Genomic DNA, 19650 nt, shown 5'->3' on the forward strand with positions numbered 1-19650 from the left:
GTACTGCACTCAATTAACAAATTTAGAATTTGGGATAGGGTAAATTTATCTCATTTATAATTTTTGAATAAAATTATGAAAAAACTTTTTTATTCAAACTAAATTAAATAAGCTTAAAATTTATAAAATATATGCCTTTAACTTTAATTAAACGTGATTTTCATTTATAAAAGCTAAAATTAAATTGGGGATGATGGAGCTTCTACTATTGGTACAGCACTTGGTAACTGCAAGTTCCTTACTAATCTCGTTTTTGATATTTAGTAACATTAATTTAAAATTAATTTATATATAATTTAAAAAGTTCGAATTACTTTTTTTATTTTGATTTAAATGTCAAATCAAATTTAAATAGTGAATAAATTGATCTATTTTGTTTGAAAAGGGAAAATCAAATTGGTGATAGAGGAGCATAAAATATTGGATTAGGTTTAAGTAACTGCACTTAGCTTACAAATTTAAAATTTGTGATAAGGTAAATTTATCTCATTTATAATTTTTGAATAAAATTATGAAAAAACTTTTTTATTCAAACTAAATTAAATAAGCTTAAAATTTATAAAATATATGCCTTTAACTTTAATTAAACGTGATTTTCATTTATAAAAGCGAAAATTAAATTGGGAATTATGGAGCCTCTACTATTGGTACAGCACTTGGTAAGTGCAAGTTCCTTACTAATCTCGATTTTGATATTTAGTAACATTAATTTAAAATTAATTTATCGATAATTTAAAAAGTTCGAATTACTTTTTTTATTTTGATTTAAATGTCAAATCAAATTTAAATAGTGAATAAATTGATCTATTTTGTTTGAAAAGGAAAAATCAAATTGGTGATAGAGGAGCATAAAATATTGGATTAGGTTTGAGTAACTGCACTCAATTAACAAATTTAAAATTTGGGATAAGGTAAATTTATCTCATTTATAATTTTTGAATAAAATTATGAAAAAACTTTTTTATTCAAACTAAATTAATTAAGCTTAAAATTTATAAAATATATGACTTTAACTTTAATTAAACGTGATTTTCATTTATAAAAGCTAAAATTAAATTGGGGATGATGGAGCTTCTACTATTGGTACAGCACTTGGTAACTGCAAGTTCCTTACTAATCTCAACTTTTAAATTTGGTAACATTAATTTAAAATTAATTTATCGATAATTTAAAAAGTTCGAATTACTTTTTTTATTTTGATTTAAATGTCAAATCAAATTTAAATAGTGAATAAATTGATCTATTTTGTTTGAAAAGGAAAAATCAAATTGGTGATAGAGGAGCATAAAATATTGGATTAGGTTTGAGTAACTGCACTCAATTAACAAATTTAGAATTTGGGATAGGGTAAATTTATCTCATTTATAATTTTTGAATAAAATTATGAAAAAACTTTTTTATTCAAACTAAATTAAATAAGCTTAAAATTTATAAAATATATGCCTTTAACTTTAATTAAACGTGATTTTCATTTATAAAAGCTAAAATTAAATTGGGGATGATGGAGCGTCTACTATTGGTACAGCACTTGGTAACTGCAAGTTCCTTACTAATCTCGAATTTTAAATTTGGTAACATTAATTTTAGATTAATTTATCGATAATTTAAAAAGTTCGAATTACTTTTTTTATTTCGATTTAAATGTCAAATCAAATTTAAATAGTGAATAAATTGATCTATTTTGTTTGAAAAGGAAATCTCAAATTGGTGATAGAGGAGCATAAAATATTGGATTATGCTTAAGTAAATGCTCTTAGCTTACAAATTTAAGTTTAATCTCAGAGTAAATTTCATTTATTATTTTTAAAAAAAATTAAATTAAAAATTTTCAGATGTTAATTAAAATATCTTTTTTTTTAGCAATGATGAGAAATTTCTAAAATCAAGTGAAATCATCAACTGTAAAAACATAAAGTTATTAAAACTTTTTAGGTAACTACTTTTTTTTATTAGAAAATATTAGATATAAATTTTTGATTATCTAAAAATTAAATTTATGTTTGAAAAAAGATAAGGTACTGAAAAAAAATAAAGAGAAATCAAAAGATAAGCTTTAAAAATAAAAAGATTAGTAAAATTAATTGTAGATGAAAATTGAATTACTAAAATAAATAATTAAATATTAATTTATTAACATTACATATTTTTTAAACATTAAAGATTAAATATAAAAGTTGTATAATGAGTATATATTTTAATCTTTAATTTCATTTCATAAAAAATAATTTATTGAATATCAAAATTTAATTATCATTTAATAAAATCTTTAAAATAATATATGCTTTTTAGGAAAAATCTTTCTTTTGTATCTACTATATTAACCATTTGCAAAATAAAAACTGTATTAATTTACTTTTTTAACCTTTAAGTATCTTCAATTAATTATATTTTACAATTTGCAAGTATCAACTTTTTTGAATTCATGCAAACACTATTTATTTAAAATCTAAATAAATTATCATTAATTTTTGTTATTTACTATTTATTATTAATTCTATAATTTAAATTAAAATAAATTTTATTTTTCTTATTAATAAAAATTATTTGCTTAATAACTAAATAATTATCAGCAGTCAAGCATTTTTAAAATAACAAATTGCTATAATAAATAGTTGACAATTATAGAAAATTATTTTCTTAATTTGAATCAATCTCTTAAATTAGATTATTTATTGTATTTTATTAAAAGTATTGTTAAAATTTGAATTTTTTCTTAAGTTATTTAGTATGCATAAAATTGAAAATTTATTATTAAAATAAAAATATTCTGCAAAATTCTGTATAAAAACTATCTCAGTTTAAGCAAATAAAATCAGCCAAAGCCAATATTTGATTGATCACTAATTTTTTAACTTTACAAATTTTCTGCAAATATAATTTTAAATAAAAGTTGTAGAATATTTTAGAGTATTAAATTGTTTTGAATAGGAAATTTGTGTTTTTTTATAAAAATATTTTTAAAAATTATTTAAATAAATAAATATATTTCTATGTAAAGTTATTTAATTCTAATTTTATATTGATTTATCTGCAAAAAAAAATGCATTTTTCTTCTATTTTATTTTAAAAATTCGAAATGAAAATTAAATAAATCAATGAATAAAATATAGAAATTAAATAAAAAACTAAATATAAAATATCTTTAATTAAACAAAGTAGTACCTAAAATTTATAAATTAAAATAAAAAATATATTTATGAGTAACAAATATAATATGGATGTTTTATAAAAAATTCAATAAATTAATTCATTTTTTATCAGCTTTTTAAATTAACAAAGATGGAGAAGCCTACTTGTTTTATAAGGGAGCCTAAGATAATACTTATTTTTTCTTATTTTTGTTAGATACTTCGTTATCATAGGGTTAGTCTTCTTCTAATTAATAATTACTTCCAGCTAAATTATCATGTAGTATATTATCTTTTATTTAAACTTTTAATGGATAAATTAGAAGATTTTTGTTAATATCTCCTGCAGAAGAGCTATCATAGTCTTTTTTAGCTTTTTCTTCTATGCAATTTTAATCTGAACCTTATTATGATGATTTATCATAAACAATTATATTGTTTTCTTTCTAACCTTGATAGACTTGCATCTGTAGAGAAAATTAGGTGTTTTATTGCTAATCTGCATTATTTCTTGATTTATTAAATATTTCATACGCAGAATCAATTCCATAAGTTATCATAATCATAATCATTATTGCAAAATATGTATTTGCTTAACGGAATAAGCCATTTATAACTCCATAACAATCTAAGGTAGTTATTTTATTTGCTATGTAGAGATTCATAAAATAAAAACCAATGCTACCATAAATAAAAAACAAAGTAACAAAGTGATGTGTTCTATGTAATTACTAAACTTTTAGGTTTCCTAAAATAACACAACAAGTATAAGCTAGCATACCTTAGTAAAATAAGTTTGTTTATTTACCATTTTTATCAGAGAATTCACCAACACTTAAAAATCTAATTAATTATTAACATTTTTTAAATATACTTTAAATTATTTTATTTTTTATTTATTTTAAATAATTGCAAAAAATTTCATAAATTTTATATTTTTTTTCATAAATGTTATTTTTTTAATTAAGCTACCATAAAAGAAATAAAGATTAGAGTAGATTATTTTGAATAAAAATATTTATATCACTTGGCTTTTAAAAAAATATGGCAGTTTATAGCTTTAATTGAATTAAATGGAAAAATTAATTTATTTGTTTAAATAAAAATTATTTAAAATCAATAATAAATAAATAAAGATAAAAATTTTTACGATAGAAACATAATTATGAGGGAATGCAAGGAACCGTAGAAAAACCAACTCCAAAAGTTTTTTTGTTGAAAGATAAGGTTGTTAGTAAGGTGTTTGTAATCTTGGGGCCTTGACTCTAAAACATTCTTTCTTGTTTAGATTGGTTAAAAGAACTCGTTTGAAGGATGCATTTCATCGAAAAGAGCATATAATATAATAGGAAGAGAGACATAGAACAAATTAAAAAATTATGTCATCCACTAATCATAAACATATTGGGCACTCTAACCAGCATAAAAATTAAACCAAAAGTAAACTAAATTCCAAGCTTAATTTTTATAAAAGTTAAAGAATATTAGGTAACTATTTTTTCTGTAAGCTTCTTAGCCAGTGTATAGCAATAATCTATTTAAATGTTTGAATTCTGCGAGAGAGAAATCAGAAGCCTTAGCTGCTTCTCTTCCCTTTTTCATAAGTGAAAATAGTTAGTTAAAAGATTACATGCAAATTACTTTACCTCTTTACCACGAATTCCTATTCCTACGTTAGCTGCTTAGATCATATTGATGTCATTAGCACCATCGCCAATCGATAGAACGCACTATCCTGGACTTATTTAATGGACTAAATCAACTAATTGCTTTTTCTGAATAGGAGTGAAATGGAAGGCTATCACTGAATCAGCATTTTTCATGACAAAATTGAAGTTTTCAATAAGCTCTGCATTCTATGAAATGTGGATATTATGATAAGTTAATCCAGAAATACCAATGCTGAGTTTTTTTTAATCTTACAATTATTTTTTATATTTTTTAAGCTACTCAATAGTAAAATTATCATTTTACCCATTTTCAACTCCTTCTTCAATTACTTGTAAGTCACCATCTTTTTCTACTATGTTGGATTTTATTCCAATGCTAAGCGCTGTTTCTTTTTTGTCTCCAGTGATCATCCAGATTTTTATTCCTGCTTTCTTTAGATTAGCAAGTGTTGAAACTACTTGGTCAGCGAATTCATCATTCACACCAGTTCCACCAATCAAAATGTGATTTTTTTCAATTAAAGAAAAAACTTAATCATTTATATCTTAGATATTTAGGTTTCCTTTACTTAGTTCTTCATTTTTCCTTTCAAAAATAAAATCTCATTTTAAATCAAATAAAATATTTTTCAAATTACTTTTGCAAAAAATCAGAAACTTCTTTTTCAGTTAGGTTTTTATAAGAAAGACAAAGAGTTCTGAGCATGTTGTTTGCGTAATCATTAAGATGCTCCTCAACTTTCACCTTTTTAAAAGATTAATCTTCTGAACAAATGTCGAAAATTGTATTCATAGCTCCTTTTTAATATATTTTATATTGCTTTGTCTATAGATTCTACACTAGAACTGACATTTTCCTTAACTCTGAGCGATACTCATGAATAGCAATAAGCTTAAATTGTATGGTTCTTCCATTGATAGAATCTATAATAGTCATAACTTTATGTTCATCAATACTATCTAAATATATTCCTGTATTTAAGCAAAATTCCATAATGCATTCTTCATCAGGGCTTGTTCCTAGATAGAGTTTTTTACCATCAACGAACTCGATCATCAATTCATGGCATAAATTCATGCATAGAAGAGCTTCATATTCAAGCTAATTTCAATATTTTAAGTTATAAATTTCATATAAAATTAATTAATTAATTACTTGATTTTCTGATGAATCCTTTAATTACTCAAGCAACTTTGTACTATTAAGAATTCCATTATCGTCATATGCAGTATGCTCGTAAGAGTTGCTATTGACAGATAATGCTTTGAATTTCATAACATTTCCAGTCAACGTACCTGTTTTATCAGTGAGGATGTACCTGACTTGTCCAAGCTAATCTATCAAATTACTACTATTTACTTCTACTAGTTCGTCACTTAATTTATTTACAAAATTTTTGTCTCTTGTTAACAGCTATCCTTGGAGATACTTCACAATTTCAAGAGTTACTAGAAGCGATATGGGAACAAAGTTACTTAGGAGTAAAACCCACATTGGAATTCTGAGAAAGAAATCTCCTGCAGGGTAAGACTCAATGTCATGTTCTCCTATATGAAGGTAAGTAAGTTCGTCTTTTTTGTAGCTATACCAAATCACATAATAAGCAGCACAGAATATGCTTATTAATATAAGGATCAAGAAAATATAAAAAACCATTTTGTTCATCATCTTTTCAACTGTGCCAAATTTATAGCTTGAATAAATTAAATGTTTGAAATAGTTCTAAATAATTTAGATATTTACTGTCCTCTTTAGGCATATTTCAAAGACTTGCAATCGTGTCCAGAATATATAACAACAGCTGTAATCGAGTGAGTACGTTTAAGAGTGCATCCTCTCAAGCATATATTTTACAAAGAAAGAGGATATTTGCTTTTTGAAGGATCTTTCTCTTGTTCATCCATCATTATTCCATTGAAACTGTGTATGCGATAATTTGGGTCTTCATATTAAAATTAAAATCTCCCAATATTGTTTACATTCTTAACAGCATTTTCATCAGTAAAAATGAGAGATGCACAACTCTGTCTCAGCTTTAAATTTGTTTCTCCATCTAAATTTTTGGTCTCAACATAACAATTTCCCTTAAAAAATGAAAAAAAACTCATTTATGAGTCATAAATATTTTATATAATTTTGCATATAAAAAATCAATGTATTTTCCTTTAAATTTTTATATTAATAGATACACTAATTTACATATTGATTAGTAGTAGAAAGAATCAAAATGTCAGCAGGAAATCGCTCATTTAAGTCAACTTTAATAATATCGCCAATTGTAAGTTCTTCCCATGCTACTTTTTCAAATTCCCCGGACGAAGCATTAAACCTGTTTGTTAAAGATTTATTTTCATATTCATCTTGTTTTCTCCTTTTTCTATCTTCGATAAAATCCTTTACCATACTTATAAAAATAATTATGCCTAAAGGAGTATAAACGAGAGGCTTTCCATCAGTAGTAGTAATTTAAGGTATGATTTGACAAATACCAATAATAATAAAGTATATATTTGCGAGTTTGCTAAACTAAACTAGTAAATTCTTAGGAATGAAGGTTAAATAATTGTATTTTGATGTCTAAATCCTATTATTGCAAACCTAATTATCAGGTATTCCTGCGTAAACTGACCTAAGTTCCTACTTTCTTGCTACTTTCTTTTTAAAGCAGTATAGATATGGCTTTTCTATTGCATTCTCATAAGAATTTTGGATCTTATTTACCTTATCGACTTAATAAATCTACATATGACTGAATATTTTTAAGTATACTAAATTTAGTTAAGTTCAAAGAACTAATCAATAATTGTCTTTAAAATTTGCTTTAAAACAATAAACTTAATCTATTGATTGAAAACTAATAATAAAAATTGAGTATATTTCACTTTTACGCTTACAACTCATTTCATTATTCATTATTTGATAAAATGCCTTTCTCCTAAATGTAATTTCTAAAATTTAACTTTCTAAATTGATAAAAAGACTACCAAACAATTTACATTGAATTTATGATTAAATTATGTTTTTTAGTTTTATTGTATTAACCTAAAGTAAATTCTATTCTAACTTAGTTTACTTATAAATAAAAGCAATAAATAAAATAAATCTTTTTTTTATTTTCTAAAGAGTTCTAAATTGTTTTTGTAACAAAAAAGCATTGATAATTGTTACTTATTTAAAAATAAATCTTTTGGTATAAATTAATTGATATATTAGTACTATCCTTAACTTCAACCACCAAAGAATCTCTTTGACACTTTCTTAATTTTCAATGCAAAAATAAATATTATTACAAATAATCTATTTTTTTAATTTTTACTTATTATGCCAAGAATCCAAGCAGAGTTTTAATAAATAAATATAGGTATTAAAATTTGTAAATTCGCTATCTTTCATAATATTTCAAAATAAGTAGATATTTAATTTCTTCATCAAAATCACAATTCTATCATAAATTGATACATATGTAATTTAACTTAAATATTTGATCACTATAGAAAGCATTTACATCATGTATCGGTAAATAAAAGTTGAAATATTAAATATCAATTCAATTTAGAATGGATATTAATTATATTTCTTAAATTTTCAATGCAGAAAGAAATTAATATATTTACAAATAATCTATTTTTTTTATATTTTTACTTATTATGCCAACAATCCAAGCAGAATTTTAATAAATAAATAAATAAATAAATATAGGTATTCAAATTAGTAAATTAGCTTTTTTCAAAATAGTTAGATATTTCATTTCTTCATCAAAATCGTAATTCTATCATAAATTGATACATATGTAATACAACTTAAATGTTTGATCAGTATGGGATTCATTCATCATGTATCGGTATACATACCAGTTGTACTATTAAATATCAATTCAATTTAGAATATCAATTATATTTTTAATAAAATTAATACTTTATTCAGATTATCTTCTATGATGTTAATTTTTAGAATGAAAATTATTTTATTTTTTACCAGAATAATTACTGGGAGTTCAATAACATTTTATATTCTATGGCTTTTCCTATTCTTGCTGTTTTTTATTCATCAATATTTTACTAATAGAATAATTAAAATTATCTAAAGAGCCAAATAAAAAATAAAATTATTTATTAATAAAATTTGAAATTTATTTAGATTTTGATCAAAACACTTATTATAATTATATAATCTAATAAAAAATTTTAGAATTTTCACTCCTTTTAATTTTTTACATACAAATATTATAAAATATATTCATAAAAAATATTAATATATAATATTACTAAGATAAATAAATATTGAAGTTCAACTAAATACAAATAGTAAATAAATAAATTGATTTATTTTAACATTTACTTAGTTTTGTTAATATGTTTATTTGCTTGCTAGATTGCTTGTTTTTCAACAATCTAATTTATTTGTCTCTTTTTTTAAAGCAATTTAAATTTCTATCATCTTTAAATTATTCTTAATGAAAGAACTTTGAGGATTAATTTACAAAGCTTTTAAAAAACATTATTAGGCCTCTTCTAGCATCTCTTAGTGAGCGTAAAGTTCTGCTAAGTAAGCATAAGATTTGTAAGAAGTGGGATCTATTTCTAAAGCCTTCAAAAAGCATTATTTTGCTTATTAAAACATTTTCATGTCTATATAAACTAAGCCTAAATTATTATGGCCATTAACATATTAAGGATTGATTTCCAACGCTTTCAAGAAATATTATTTTGCATCTTCCAACATTTACATATCAATGTAAATATTTCCTAAATTGTAAAGACATTTATAATCTAAAGGATCAAGTTAAAGAGCCTTTTCAAACTATTATTTCGCTTCTGTTAGCAAGTTTTACTAATAAAATAAATTACCTAAATTAATATAAGCGCTAACATAATTTGGGTAAATTTCTAAGGCCTTCTAAAAGCATTCTTTTGATTGCTTTAGCATACTTAACTACTAATAAACTAGTCCTAAGCCGTTGTAACAATAAGGTTATTCAGGGAAAATTTCCAAAGCTTTTAAGTAGCTTGCTTTTGCTTCCTTCAGCATATTCATCTTAAAATATACTGTAGCTAAATCATTATAATAAACAGAAGGTCCAAATTTATTTAAATTTATAGCATTTAGATAACACTGTCTTGCTTGTTCTAAATTATTCAAACTCTCATAAACTCTCCCTAACTAACCATAAATTTCATGGTTTTTAGGTTCGATTTGCAAAGCCTTTAAGTAGAATTAACTTGCTTCTTCAAGCATATTTTATTAATGATAAATCCCCCAAAAAACTATTAGCTTCAAAACATTCAGGTTAAATTTGCAGAACCTTTATGTAGCATTATTTTGACTCTTCAATCTATTCATTTAACTTAAAAATTAAAGCTTAATTTAAATATGATGAAACACTATCTAGAGGATCTGATTCTAATTGATTCATTAACTCTTAAATAAGTTTATTTCTTATTGGTTTTTAGCAAAAAAAATATTTTTTATTCATACTAAATTTCTAAACATTTAATTGTTAAATTTTGATTTACTTAAATAAACTATGTACTTTTCTAATCATACTTTTATTTATTTATTTAAATATTTTATTATTTACCTAATTTTTATATAGTATTGATTATATTTATTGATTTAAATCACATTATTAGTTTATTAAACATTTTTCTACATAACAGAGAGTTTTTAATAAATATCTTTCTATATTTTATTTAGATATTATTTTTATATTCTTTTATTAAATTTAAAAGCTGTAATTTATTTCCAATAAGAACCTAACCAGAGCCTAATATTTCTTTTCTATAATTTCTAGAAAACATTAAAAAAGAAAATAAAATCAAAAATATTATTTAATTACAGTATAACCTCTAAATCTCTTACCGTGTCGATACGGTATTTTGTACCAAAGTATGGTATATAATTATTTTTAAAAAATTTTAATCTTAATTAGAAATTCTCTTATTCAAGAGCACTGACGGTATTTATTTTAATAAATTATAATTATGGTGAAATAATTTTATTAAAAACTCTAATTTAAGGTACATTCTAAATGATGTTAAAATATAATATTATAAATTTACTTTGTATTATCTTAAGTTAGATAACTAAAGTGTTGTATAATTTAACAGAAATAATTCAATAATTGTAATACATCTATGAGAAGAAATTATTATTGTTTATAATCATGAACTAGAATAATAAATTTAGTTCTTATAATATTATTTATTTCAATTTTACTTCTAAAAATATTATTTACAATAATTCTTGCTAGAACTTGCACTATTATTTATCTATCTGCAAAAGTTTTTTCAAATTGAAAAATAATTAAATTAATATATTTTTAATATTTTATAAGTAAAAATGAAATTTTTATTACCTTATGGACTAATTTAGTTAGTTAGGGGTAAGTAATAATATTTAAGTTATGATGCTAAATATGTCAAAAATAGATTTTTATTTATGGCTTTATATAGAATTAACATGCAAATCAAAATTTTTAATTATGATGCTGAATTTAAAGAGATTAATTTCAAAAACTATTATATTATGAGCGAATATTTAGCTAATTTTTAAAAATTAGTTTGCTTGTTATATAATTAAATATTAAATTAAAAATTTTTAATTTTTTACAACATTCTTTTACTTTTATTGATATATATTAGACAATAAAAATTATACAATTTTTTAATATTTATTTTATTTATAATTAAATATTCTCATAATCTATATTATAAAACATACAAGAAATATATATTAAATAAGTTGGTTTCATTAATTATCAATAAATTACTATTTTATTGATTAATTAATAATTAGGGTAAAAATAGGATCATGAAATTAATTTTAATTCTTAAAATAATAAAGAATATCAATAAATTTATTAAATCTATATATATTAATCTTATTTATATAGCATTTCAAGTATATACAGTAAACTCTTTCTAAATTCAACACTCAAGGAACCAAGATTAATTTTTAGCCAACATATTGAACTAAAAAAACTTTTTTTTGGGCTAAAAAGATACTTAGGGAATGCCTTAATTAATGAGCATTTACAGTATATATATTTAAAACTTAAAAAATTAAAATATTTATTTACCTTTTTTCCTTGTACTTCGTATCTCGTAAAACAAGAATTTATGATTAAGCTTTAAGTTATTCATTCATTTATACTTTTTAAGCTTTTAGTCAAATTCGTAAGGTTTCTAGAAATAAGGTAAGTGAAAAATGTTGAATAAATTAATAAAATATTAGTTTTATGTATTTTAAAGTAAATTATTACATACATAAAACATAAAATAGTAAATTACCAATTAATTTTAGAAAAGAAATTAATAATTTTTTGTTAGTTTTAATCTCCTGTTACTTTTAAAGGCTTAGGCGTGGATAATTCTTTCTTTCTTTTTTCTTTTTTGTATATGTATTTTGATCTAAAAAAAAGGATTGAATATCACCTATAAAGTCACTGTGAATCATAGTTTTGTTTGCTTATTCAGGCTTGCTATCGATTTTTAGATTATTAGTTTTTTTGGATTCGTTATGCCAAAGAATTCATTTTGGCCATTAGTGCCATTATCATCTTCTTCGCTCTCAACTGCATGCTCTTCTACATAGTATTCTGATAAGTCTTAACTATCTTCATTTTCTTCTAGTTCTATGTTACTTAAGTATATGAAAGAATTATAATTAGATAAAATGAATAATTTTTTACTTTTAATTTTATAAATTCAACATTTTGTATGCCTTTTAACTCTTATAGGTACTTCTTGATTTACATCAAAATTATCAGTAAATCTTTATTATAGCACATTTATTGGTTTTTCTTAGAATTCTAATGTAAATTCTCCTTAATCTTATAAATGTTTTTCTAAGACCATCTATCTTCTCCTATATATAATGTATCATCATTAGATTACTTGGAAATTAATAGTTATAGGATAAACTCCTGTATTTCCTTTTTGCATTAATTTTAATAAATAATATTTAGGGTTGATAATATTATTTTCAAATTATTGCTTATACCACAATATTTAAATGAGCTTTTAATATTTTCTTATGTAAATTCCTCTAAACTTAACAAAACCCAATTTAATATATTATCATATTTTGGAGTTAAAATAACTTTATTTTCTTCATTGTTAGCTTATCTTTGATAAAACTATTTTAAAATTCTTATATTTTAGATTTTAATTTCTTTTTTATATTTGTATCAATAGGCTAAATTAATTTCGTTGATCCTGCCGAAGGATAAGCTATTCTAGTTTATGTTATGTTAAAATAGACGATAACATAATGTTATTATGTCCTATAAACTAATCATGTATTAAGACTAATTACTTACTAATCAGTTTCCAATTTCATATTTAACATAGTTGCTTATAGATAATTTCTGTAAAAATCTGCAGTTTACGATCCATTTTAATTACTAATTATAATTACATACTCTTAATATTTATTATAAAGTTTCTTTGGTGATTTAGATTTAAAAATAAACAATAGTTGAATAAATTTACCTAAAAAAACTGGTAATCCGCCCCTAGCACAAGGGTAACTCGAATATGTGTTCCTTCATTTACTTTAAACTGTTTCTATATTTTTCTTGCCTTTAAATTCAAATATAGATTTACCTCATGTCAAAGTTAATACAAAAGATCTTCATCAATATTCACAAAAACAAGTGATTTTATCTCCATTCAAGCATTTTTTTCCTAAAATATCTTAATTCAGTAAAATATTGTTTTATTTTATCAAAAATTAATTGCATTACTTAGATTTGAGATAAAATGATTACTCTGCCTATGTGATAATTTTCAACGATTTTTTTAGACACTAAACCATCCATTAAAAGCAGTAAAAGTTATTTTTTATTCAATCTACTGCTCAGTTTTGCATCATTCTTCAAATAATAATTTGGCTTTATGACAAATATTTTTTTTACTCAAACATATTTTCTTTTATCTCTTTGAGAAATTATCCAAAGTAAAGACTAAATCTCCACATTCAAAAACCTTGGAAGATAATTAATTATATTTCTTCTTGTTTGATTTTAGTTATAATGCTTCTTCTTTTGGAATAAGTTTTACAAAGTTTCGAATTTATCCTTCACATATTTTATGCTTCTTTGCAACTTAAACATCTTTTCTCTTAATAATTGCCTCTCTTGAGATATCTTTTTTCTTTTCTTCATTAAATTTTTAATTTTATGGTTATCCAACTTCATTTTTTTAATGCTCCTCTTTGAGTTGTTTCAATAAAATTTTCTGATTATTATTAGTTAAGTATCTTAAATGATCCATTCGAAATGAAAATAAATACTAAAAAATTTGACTTTGATTTAAGATAAAAAATTTAAATTATTTTTCACAATTATTAAATTTAAATTCCAATATTTTTATTATTAGATTATCAATTCTAAAAAATTTACTTTGATATGGATCTATTAATAAGGTTTTAAATTAATAAGAAGAACTATTTAAACATTGCAAAATTTTTATATAAAACTAATACATAAATAATGAAATAACTCATAAAATTATCAGAGGTTTTATAGCTATTTAGAAAGGCTACAATTAAATTTAGCATAAAGTCTTATTAATTAAAAATTTTTTAGAAAGCTTTAAGTTATAACTTCTTATTAAATTTATTAATGGAAATACATTTTTGATAAAAAGTAATATTTTTATTAGAATTAATTTAATATATTATTATTTTATTTCAAATAGTTGAACCTAAGGGAGCTTTAGTGATGTTGCAGGTATTACCTGGAGCTAAAATAATGTAACCATTTTAACCCCAATTAGTTCCCCACGAGTTTTTGACAATCCAGTTTCCTTCTTTAGTGTAGCCTACAAGAAGAGGAGCATGATTAACTGTCCAATTATCAGTAGAACAGTTATTAAATACACCGCTTGAATAAGAATTCCAAAATGTGGCATCAACTTGTACTGAAATTGGTTGAGTACTTACAGCATATTACAATTCGTTAGTTTTGTTGCTATTCCAGGTATAAAAGTAGATACTATCTTTAGCAAAGAATGCCTTTTATCTAGTTGCTGATGTAGCATTATTGCAAGTTCCTAATGAAGCACTGTAAGGATAATCACTTTCTGAAAAGACACCTTTCTATTAGATGTAATTCATACCATTAGCAGCCCAACCGCCATCACAACCCTAATTAAAATAATTAGTTGAATATATTTTGTAAGTACAATCAATCAATTCTTATTCAGAATATTATTGAAGAGTGTTATTTCTCATTAAATTAACACTTTCAGCTAAACCAGTGGCTGAGAAAGCCCAGCAAGCACCACACTAACCCTAATTCTTTACAGGACTAACTTTTCCTTGTAGTCTCCAGTCAACACTTTAAGGAACTACTTTTAAAGGATCAGTTGGGGTTGTAGGATTTACAGGAACAGTATTAGTTTTGTTATTGCTATTTCCAGTATGAGTATTATTTTTAGTATGTGTATTGTTTTAGTTCTTGCTGTTGTTATTATTGTTATTTGTGGAGGTATGATTGCTATTTTTATTTAAATTTTTATCATTATTTGAATCCAGGAATCTGTGATGGAAATCCTGAGAAAGAAATGGGTTCAATATCAGTGACTCAAATTCTTCTTAGCTCAAATCTGAGAATTAATTTGTACCAACTTTGTAAGAGTGATTTGGGTTGCTGTTATGTTCATTGAACTTCTAGAGATTCAAAAGATAAATCACTTGACGGAAATTAGCTTCATCAGCATTAAAGTAATTTTTACCATGATTGTATTTCCATTAGTTGAAATCGAGTAAATCTTTGATTTGCACTGATGATAATTTAGAGTTAGAGTGTTTCTAAGATATGAGCTGAGCCAAGCAGGAAGATAAAAACAAAAGACCAATTAAGATATTTTAGAATTTCATTTTAGCTGTTAATCGTTGTTATATTTTCAATATTTTAATGATTATATTTTTATTTATTTATACAATTAGCTTTTAAAATAAAAAATTACTTATAAATAAAATATGATGAGCAATATAGCAAAAATACCTTCATTTGAAATCACAAATTTATATTTTTTTATGCTAATTTTTCATTTGAAATAATTGAAAAAATTACATATTCTTTAATCATTATTGTAAAAGCTAATTTTTGTATTTTTTTAATTAATCTTTATTTTAAAGTAAAAAATTAATATAATTTTAAGGTTTTTTAGAAAATGAAAGATGGAATATTCAGAATAAATGATAAGTTTTACAATAAGGCATCTATTTATAGTGAAAAGTTAGATTTCTATTTATAATTTTATAAAAAAATATATCATATTTAAAGTAGAATATTATTAAGAATATGACTTTGATGCTCTAAAGTAATGATTATTAAATAATATAAATTTTGATGGCCCAACTTTGCTTTAATCCAAAATTATCTTATTTTGACAATTCAAGCTAATTTATTAACACTAATTTTATTTTTAAAAAGTTACTCTAAATATCTAATTTTTTAAATGTAGAAATTATTCAATTTACTTTAAAAAAACCAATTGGCTTTATTTAAATATTAAGCGATTCATTTAGCTTCTGTAAAATTGCTAAATATAAATTGAATGAAATAAAATAATTATTTAGTTATACAATTTTGAAAATTAAACATTTTCAAATGATTTGATATATAAAAACTGTATGTCTTTTTTTAAAGGTGACACTATTTGATTGTTACAGAGCTTTTAATTAAATTTCAAGTAAATTTTACAAGACTGATTAAATCCTAATCAAAATTGAATATCTGAATTATTAATGTTAATCAAATAATTGAGATTATACACAACTAATTTTACTTTCCTTTTAATATATAAAATATCATCAATTTTTCAAAATATAAGAAATAAACACAAATATTTTTCTGTAAGCATTATATCCTAATCCATTAAATCTAATGGAATTATGAAATTAAAAATATCATCAATCCTAATCTTAACTAATCGCTTTCATACACATATATGGCTATCTTGCGTTAAAAAATTATATCCACCGAAATTTTATTTACCAAATAGATTATTTCTTATTATAATTTGTAGAAAATATTTATTTGATTGTATTAAATTAATTAATATAAAAATTATGAAAAATGTATCCACATTTTCATTTTCTTTAACTAGAAAAATATTATCTTTGCTTAGTCTAAATTAATAAAAAGTACGAAAGCATAAAATGAGAGTAGTAACATATATTTTACTTAAAATATGATAGATTTTATAAATAGCAGAATATAAAATTTAATATACTGTAAATGCTCATTAATTAAGGCAATTCCTAAGTATCTTTTTTGCCCAAAAAAAAGTGCCATAAAAAATTTAAGAAAAAAATGCCTTAATTAAAATACGCCTTAATTAATGAGCATTTACAGTATATCATTAAAATTAGAAGATAATAGAGTAAAATCATTATTTAAATTATTGATAAAAAAAAAATTATTTTTAATTAATTAACACAATATTATATAATATAAACCCTATTCATGGTACTTTGGAATTAAAATGTATTTTATTTTTAAGTCAAATAGATGTAATTACTGGAGTGACACTAAGGTTGCAAGTGTTACCTGGAGCTAAATAGATGTAACCACTTTGACCCCAGTTTGTACCCCAAGAATTCTTAACAATCCAATTACCTTCTTTAGTGTAGCCTACTAGAAGAACAACATGGTCAACATACCAGCCATCAGATAAGCAATTACTGAATACACCACTTGAATATGAATTCCAGTATCTAGAGTCAACCTTAACAGAGACGGGTTATTTGCTAAGAGCATATTACAAAGAATTAGTAATATTGACAGAGGTATCAATGATAATTTAATCTTTAGCAAAGAATGCCTTTTATCTTGATGCAGATGTAGCGTTATTGCAAACACCATTTTAAGCTTTATAAGGATATTGGCTTTCCAAAAAAATACCTTTTCTTTGCATATAAACAAGGGCATTATAAGCCCATCCACCACCACATCCTAAGCTAGAATAGTCCTCTTAATATTAATTGTTTGTACAGTCGACTAATTCTTACTCTGAGTATTGTTAAAGAGTGTTGTTTCTCATCAAATTGACACTTTCCGCTAATGCTGTTGCAGAAAAAGCCCAACAACACCCACACCTACCTTAATCTTTAACAGGACTGACTTTTCCTTGAATTCTCCAATCAACAGATTAAGGAACAACTTTTAATTGGTTTACAGGAGGATTGGGATTAGGATTTGTTTTGTTATTGTTAATAGTATTAGTACTATTTGAACTACTTGTTGAGTTATTTTTATTATTGTTGTTATTAGTATTGGTAGAATTATTTTTGTTATTGTTATTTGTATTTGAGGAAGTATGGTTACTATTGTTATTTGAGTCCTTATTTTAGAGGATTCTAGCTTTTGATTCTTTAATAAGCGCAGAGTTCAAAATAAGAGATTCAAATTCTTCTTAGCTCAAGTCAGAGAATTAATTGGTGGCAACTTTATAAGTATTATTGGGGTTACTGTTGTGCTCGTTGAACTTCTAGAGGTTCATTAGATAAATCAATTGACGGAAATTTGCTTCATCAGCATTAAAGTATTTTTTGCCATGTTGATATTTCCATTTATTGAAATCAAGCAAATCTTTAATTTATACTGAAGACAAGGAAGTATTGTCATTATTATGGGTTACAAGCTGAGCAAAGCAGCAAGTTGATAATATGGAAACAAATAAAAGTGTTTGAATCATTGTTTTATTTTAATTATTATGGTTTTTTAAATGATATAATTATTATCTATGTTGAAGTATATTTTATTTATAAATATAAAATTGTAATTGAATTTTATTTTTAATTTGACTTAGGCTATAAATATGCTACAAAATTTGCTTCTGTTATAAAAAAATAATTCATGGTTTTATTTATTTAGCTTAATTTTATTCAATCACTTGAATTCCAAAATAATATTCTGTATAATTAATAGCTTTTCTATTATGTAAGCTGATATATGGATTTTTTTATTGTTTTTCTCCCTCTAGTTCGGAGAGTTAATAAATGAATAATTTGTATTTTTTTTAGTTTTTCGATATTTGAAAAATAGAAAATCTTTAAAGTTTAATGTTGACTCTTTCATTTAATTAAAAAGAAAACGTTTTATTGTTTACTTTTTGAAAAAACGAATAACTGTTGAAAAAGAATTTTTCAAGACTTACTTAATGCAATGAGTCTAAAAAGCAACACAACTAGACAAAATCTAATTAATATGTTTACTTAAATAAAAAGAAAATAAAAGTAAAGCAAATTACTTACTGTCTTAATAATCAATCTAAAAAATTAAATATCCATTCATTCAATTGTTAATTAATTAATAGCGCTAATTTTAGAATATGACAAATTTTAAGCAGCATCAAATTGTTTTGGTTAAAATAGAGAAGCAAACAAATTATTTTAACTTACTAAAGAAATATAAATTAAAATTTAATATTTTTTTTAAAGAGTGAATTATAAATGATTTTAATGAACTCATATTTCAACTAAAAAAAATCAATGAACTCAAATTTCAACAAAAAAAAAATAAACATAAAATTAAAATAAATTCCTAAAAATATTCTTTGAAAAGTCAGAAATTTTAACAAGTAACTAAAATATTTTGTACAATCAAGAAATGAGAAACAAGAATTTTATTTCAAAATGATAATTATGTTTACATTTTTGTAATTATTTAGATTCTTAATGATTAGTGATTGTTACAGAGATTTTAATTAATATTTTTCAAACAAGTCCTAATAATCTGATAAATCCTCACCAATTTGTATTATTTTACTCCAGATATTAATTAAAGGCAAAGCAAAGGTAATGAATAATCTTACATATTTATCATTCCAATTATAAA

At 22.8% G+C, this 19650-nt stretch overlaps 8 protein-coding genes across 8 annotated transcripts in view; 2 read left to right on the forward strand and 6 right to left on the reverse strand. All coding sequences in view use genetic code 6, as the record gives it.

The window, feature by feature from the left end:
- Positions 1–75: 75 nt before the first annotated feature.
- On the forward strand, positions 76–2098 carry TTHERM_01359430 (caspase recruitment domain protein, putative; the record flags this gene model as incomplete). The annotated part of the gene is made up of 10 exons (XM_001020697.2): positions 76–263; positions 386–475; positions 610–699; positions 822–911; positions 1046–1135; positions 1258–1347; positions 1482–1571; positions 1694–1783; positions 1861–1932; positions 2011–2098. The coding sequence occupies 10 exons, from the start codon at positions 76–78 to the stop codon at positions 2096–2098; spliced, it is 978 nt and encodes a 325-aa protein (XP_001020697.2).
- Positions 2099–3247: 1149 nt separating this feature from the next.
- Positions 3248–7544, reverse strand: TTHERM_01359440 (phospholipid-translocating P-type ATPase, flippase family protein; the record flags this gene model as incomplete). The annotated part of the gene is made up of 7 exons (XM_001020698.2): positions 3248–3971; positions 4279–4721; positions 4775–5384; positions 5437–5900; positions 5955–6492; positions 6543–6883; positions 6999–7544. The coding sequence occupies 7 exons, from the start codon at positions 7542–7544 to the stop codon at positions 3248–3250; spliced, it is 3666 nt and encodes a 1221-aa protein (XP_001020698.2).
- Positions 7545–9182: 1638 nt separating this feature from the next.
- Positions 9183–10034, reverse strand: TTHERM_01359450 (tetratricopeptide repeat protein; the record flags this gene model as incomplete). Its single annotated transcript, XM_001020699.2, has 1 exon — positions 9183–10034. One exon carries the CDS (start codon positions 10032–10034, stop codon positions 9183–9185), a length of 852 nt encoding a protein of 283 aa, XP_001020699.2.
- Positions 10035–12250: 2216 nt separating this feature from the next.
- On the reverse strand, positions 12251–12512 carry TTHERM_001359453 (hypothetical protein; the record flags this gene model as incomplete). The annotated part of the gene is made up of 2 exons (XM_012798777.1): positions 12251–12440; positions 12490–12512. The coding sequence occupies 2 exons, from the start codon at positions 12510–12512 to the stop codon at positions 12251–12253; spliced, it is 213 nt and encodes a 70-aa protein (XP_012654231.1).
- A 475-nt stretch (positions 12513–12987) lies between these two features.
- On the reverse strand, positions 12988–13350 carry TTHERM_001359457 (hypothetical protein; the record flags this gene model as incomplete). Its single annotated transcript, XM_012798778.1, has 3 exons — positions 12988–13035; positions 13116–13203; positions 13292–13350. The coding sequence occupies 3 exons, from the start codon at positions 13348–13350 to the stop codon at positions 12988–12990; spliced, it is 195 nt and encodes a 64-aa protein (XP_012654232.1).
- A 1142-nt stretch (positions 13351–14492) lies between these two features.
- On the reverse strand, positions 14493–15683 carry TTHERM_01359470 (papain family cysteine protease; the record flags this gene model as incomplete). The annotated part of the gene is made up of 1 exon (XM_001020701.1): positions 14493–15683. The coding sequence occupies one exon, from the start codon at positions 15681–15683 to the stop codon at positions 14493–14495; it is 1191 nt and encodes a 396-aa protein (XP_001020701.1).
- Positions 15684–17314: 1631 nt separating this feature from the next.
- Positions 17315–18508, reverse strand: TTHERM_01359480 (papain family cysteine protease; the record flags this gene model as incomplete). The annotated part of the gene is made up of 1 exon (XM_001020702.1): positions 17315–18508. The coding sequence occupies one exon, from the start codon at positions 18506–18508 to the stop codon at positions 17315–17317; it is 1194 nt and encodes a 397-aa protein (XP_001020702.1).
- Positions 18509–19448: 940 nt separating this feature from the next.
- The window catches only part of TTHERM_001359490 (transmembrane protein, putative), a gene marked incomplete at both ends in the record, with an annotated part of 329 nt that continues 127 nt past the window's right edge, over positions 19449–19650 (forward strand). Inside the window, 2 exons of the mRNA XM_012798779.1 lie at positions 19449–19471; positions 19600–19648. Coding sequence (XP_012654233.1) covers positions 19449–19471; positions 19600–19648 — 72 coding nt within the window. The remainder of the gene's footprint in view (positions 19472–19599; positions 19649–19650) is intronic.

The sequence above is a fragment of the Tetrahymena thermophila genome (assembly GCF_000189635.1).
Source record: "Tetrahymena thermophila SB210 genomic scaffold scf_8254558, whole genome shotgun sequence".
In the NCBI taxonomy this organism is placed as follows: domain Eukaryota; phylum Ciliophora; class Oligohymenophorea; order Hymenostomatida; family Tetrahymenidae; genus Tetrahymena; species Tetrahymena thermophila.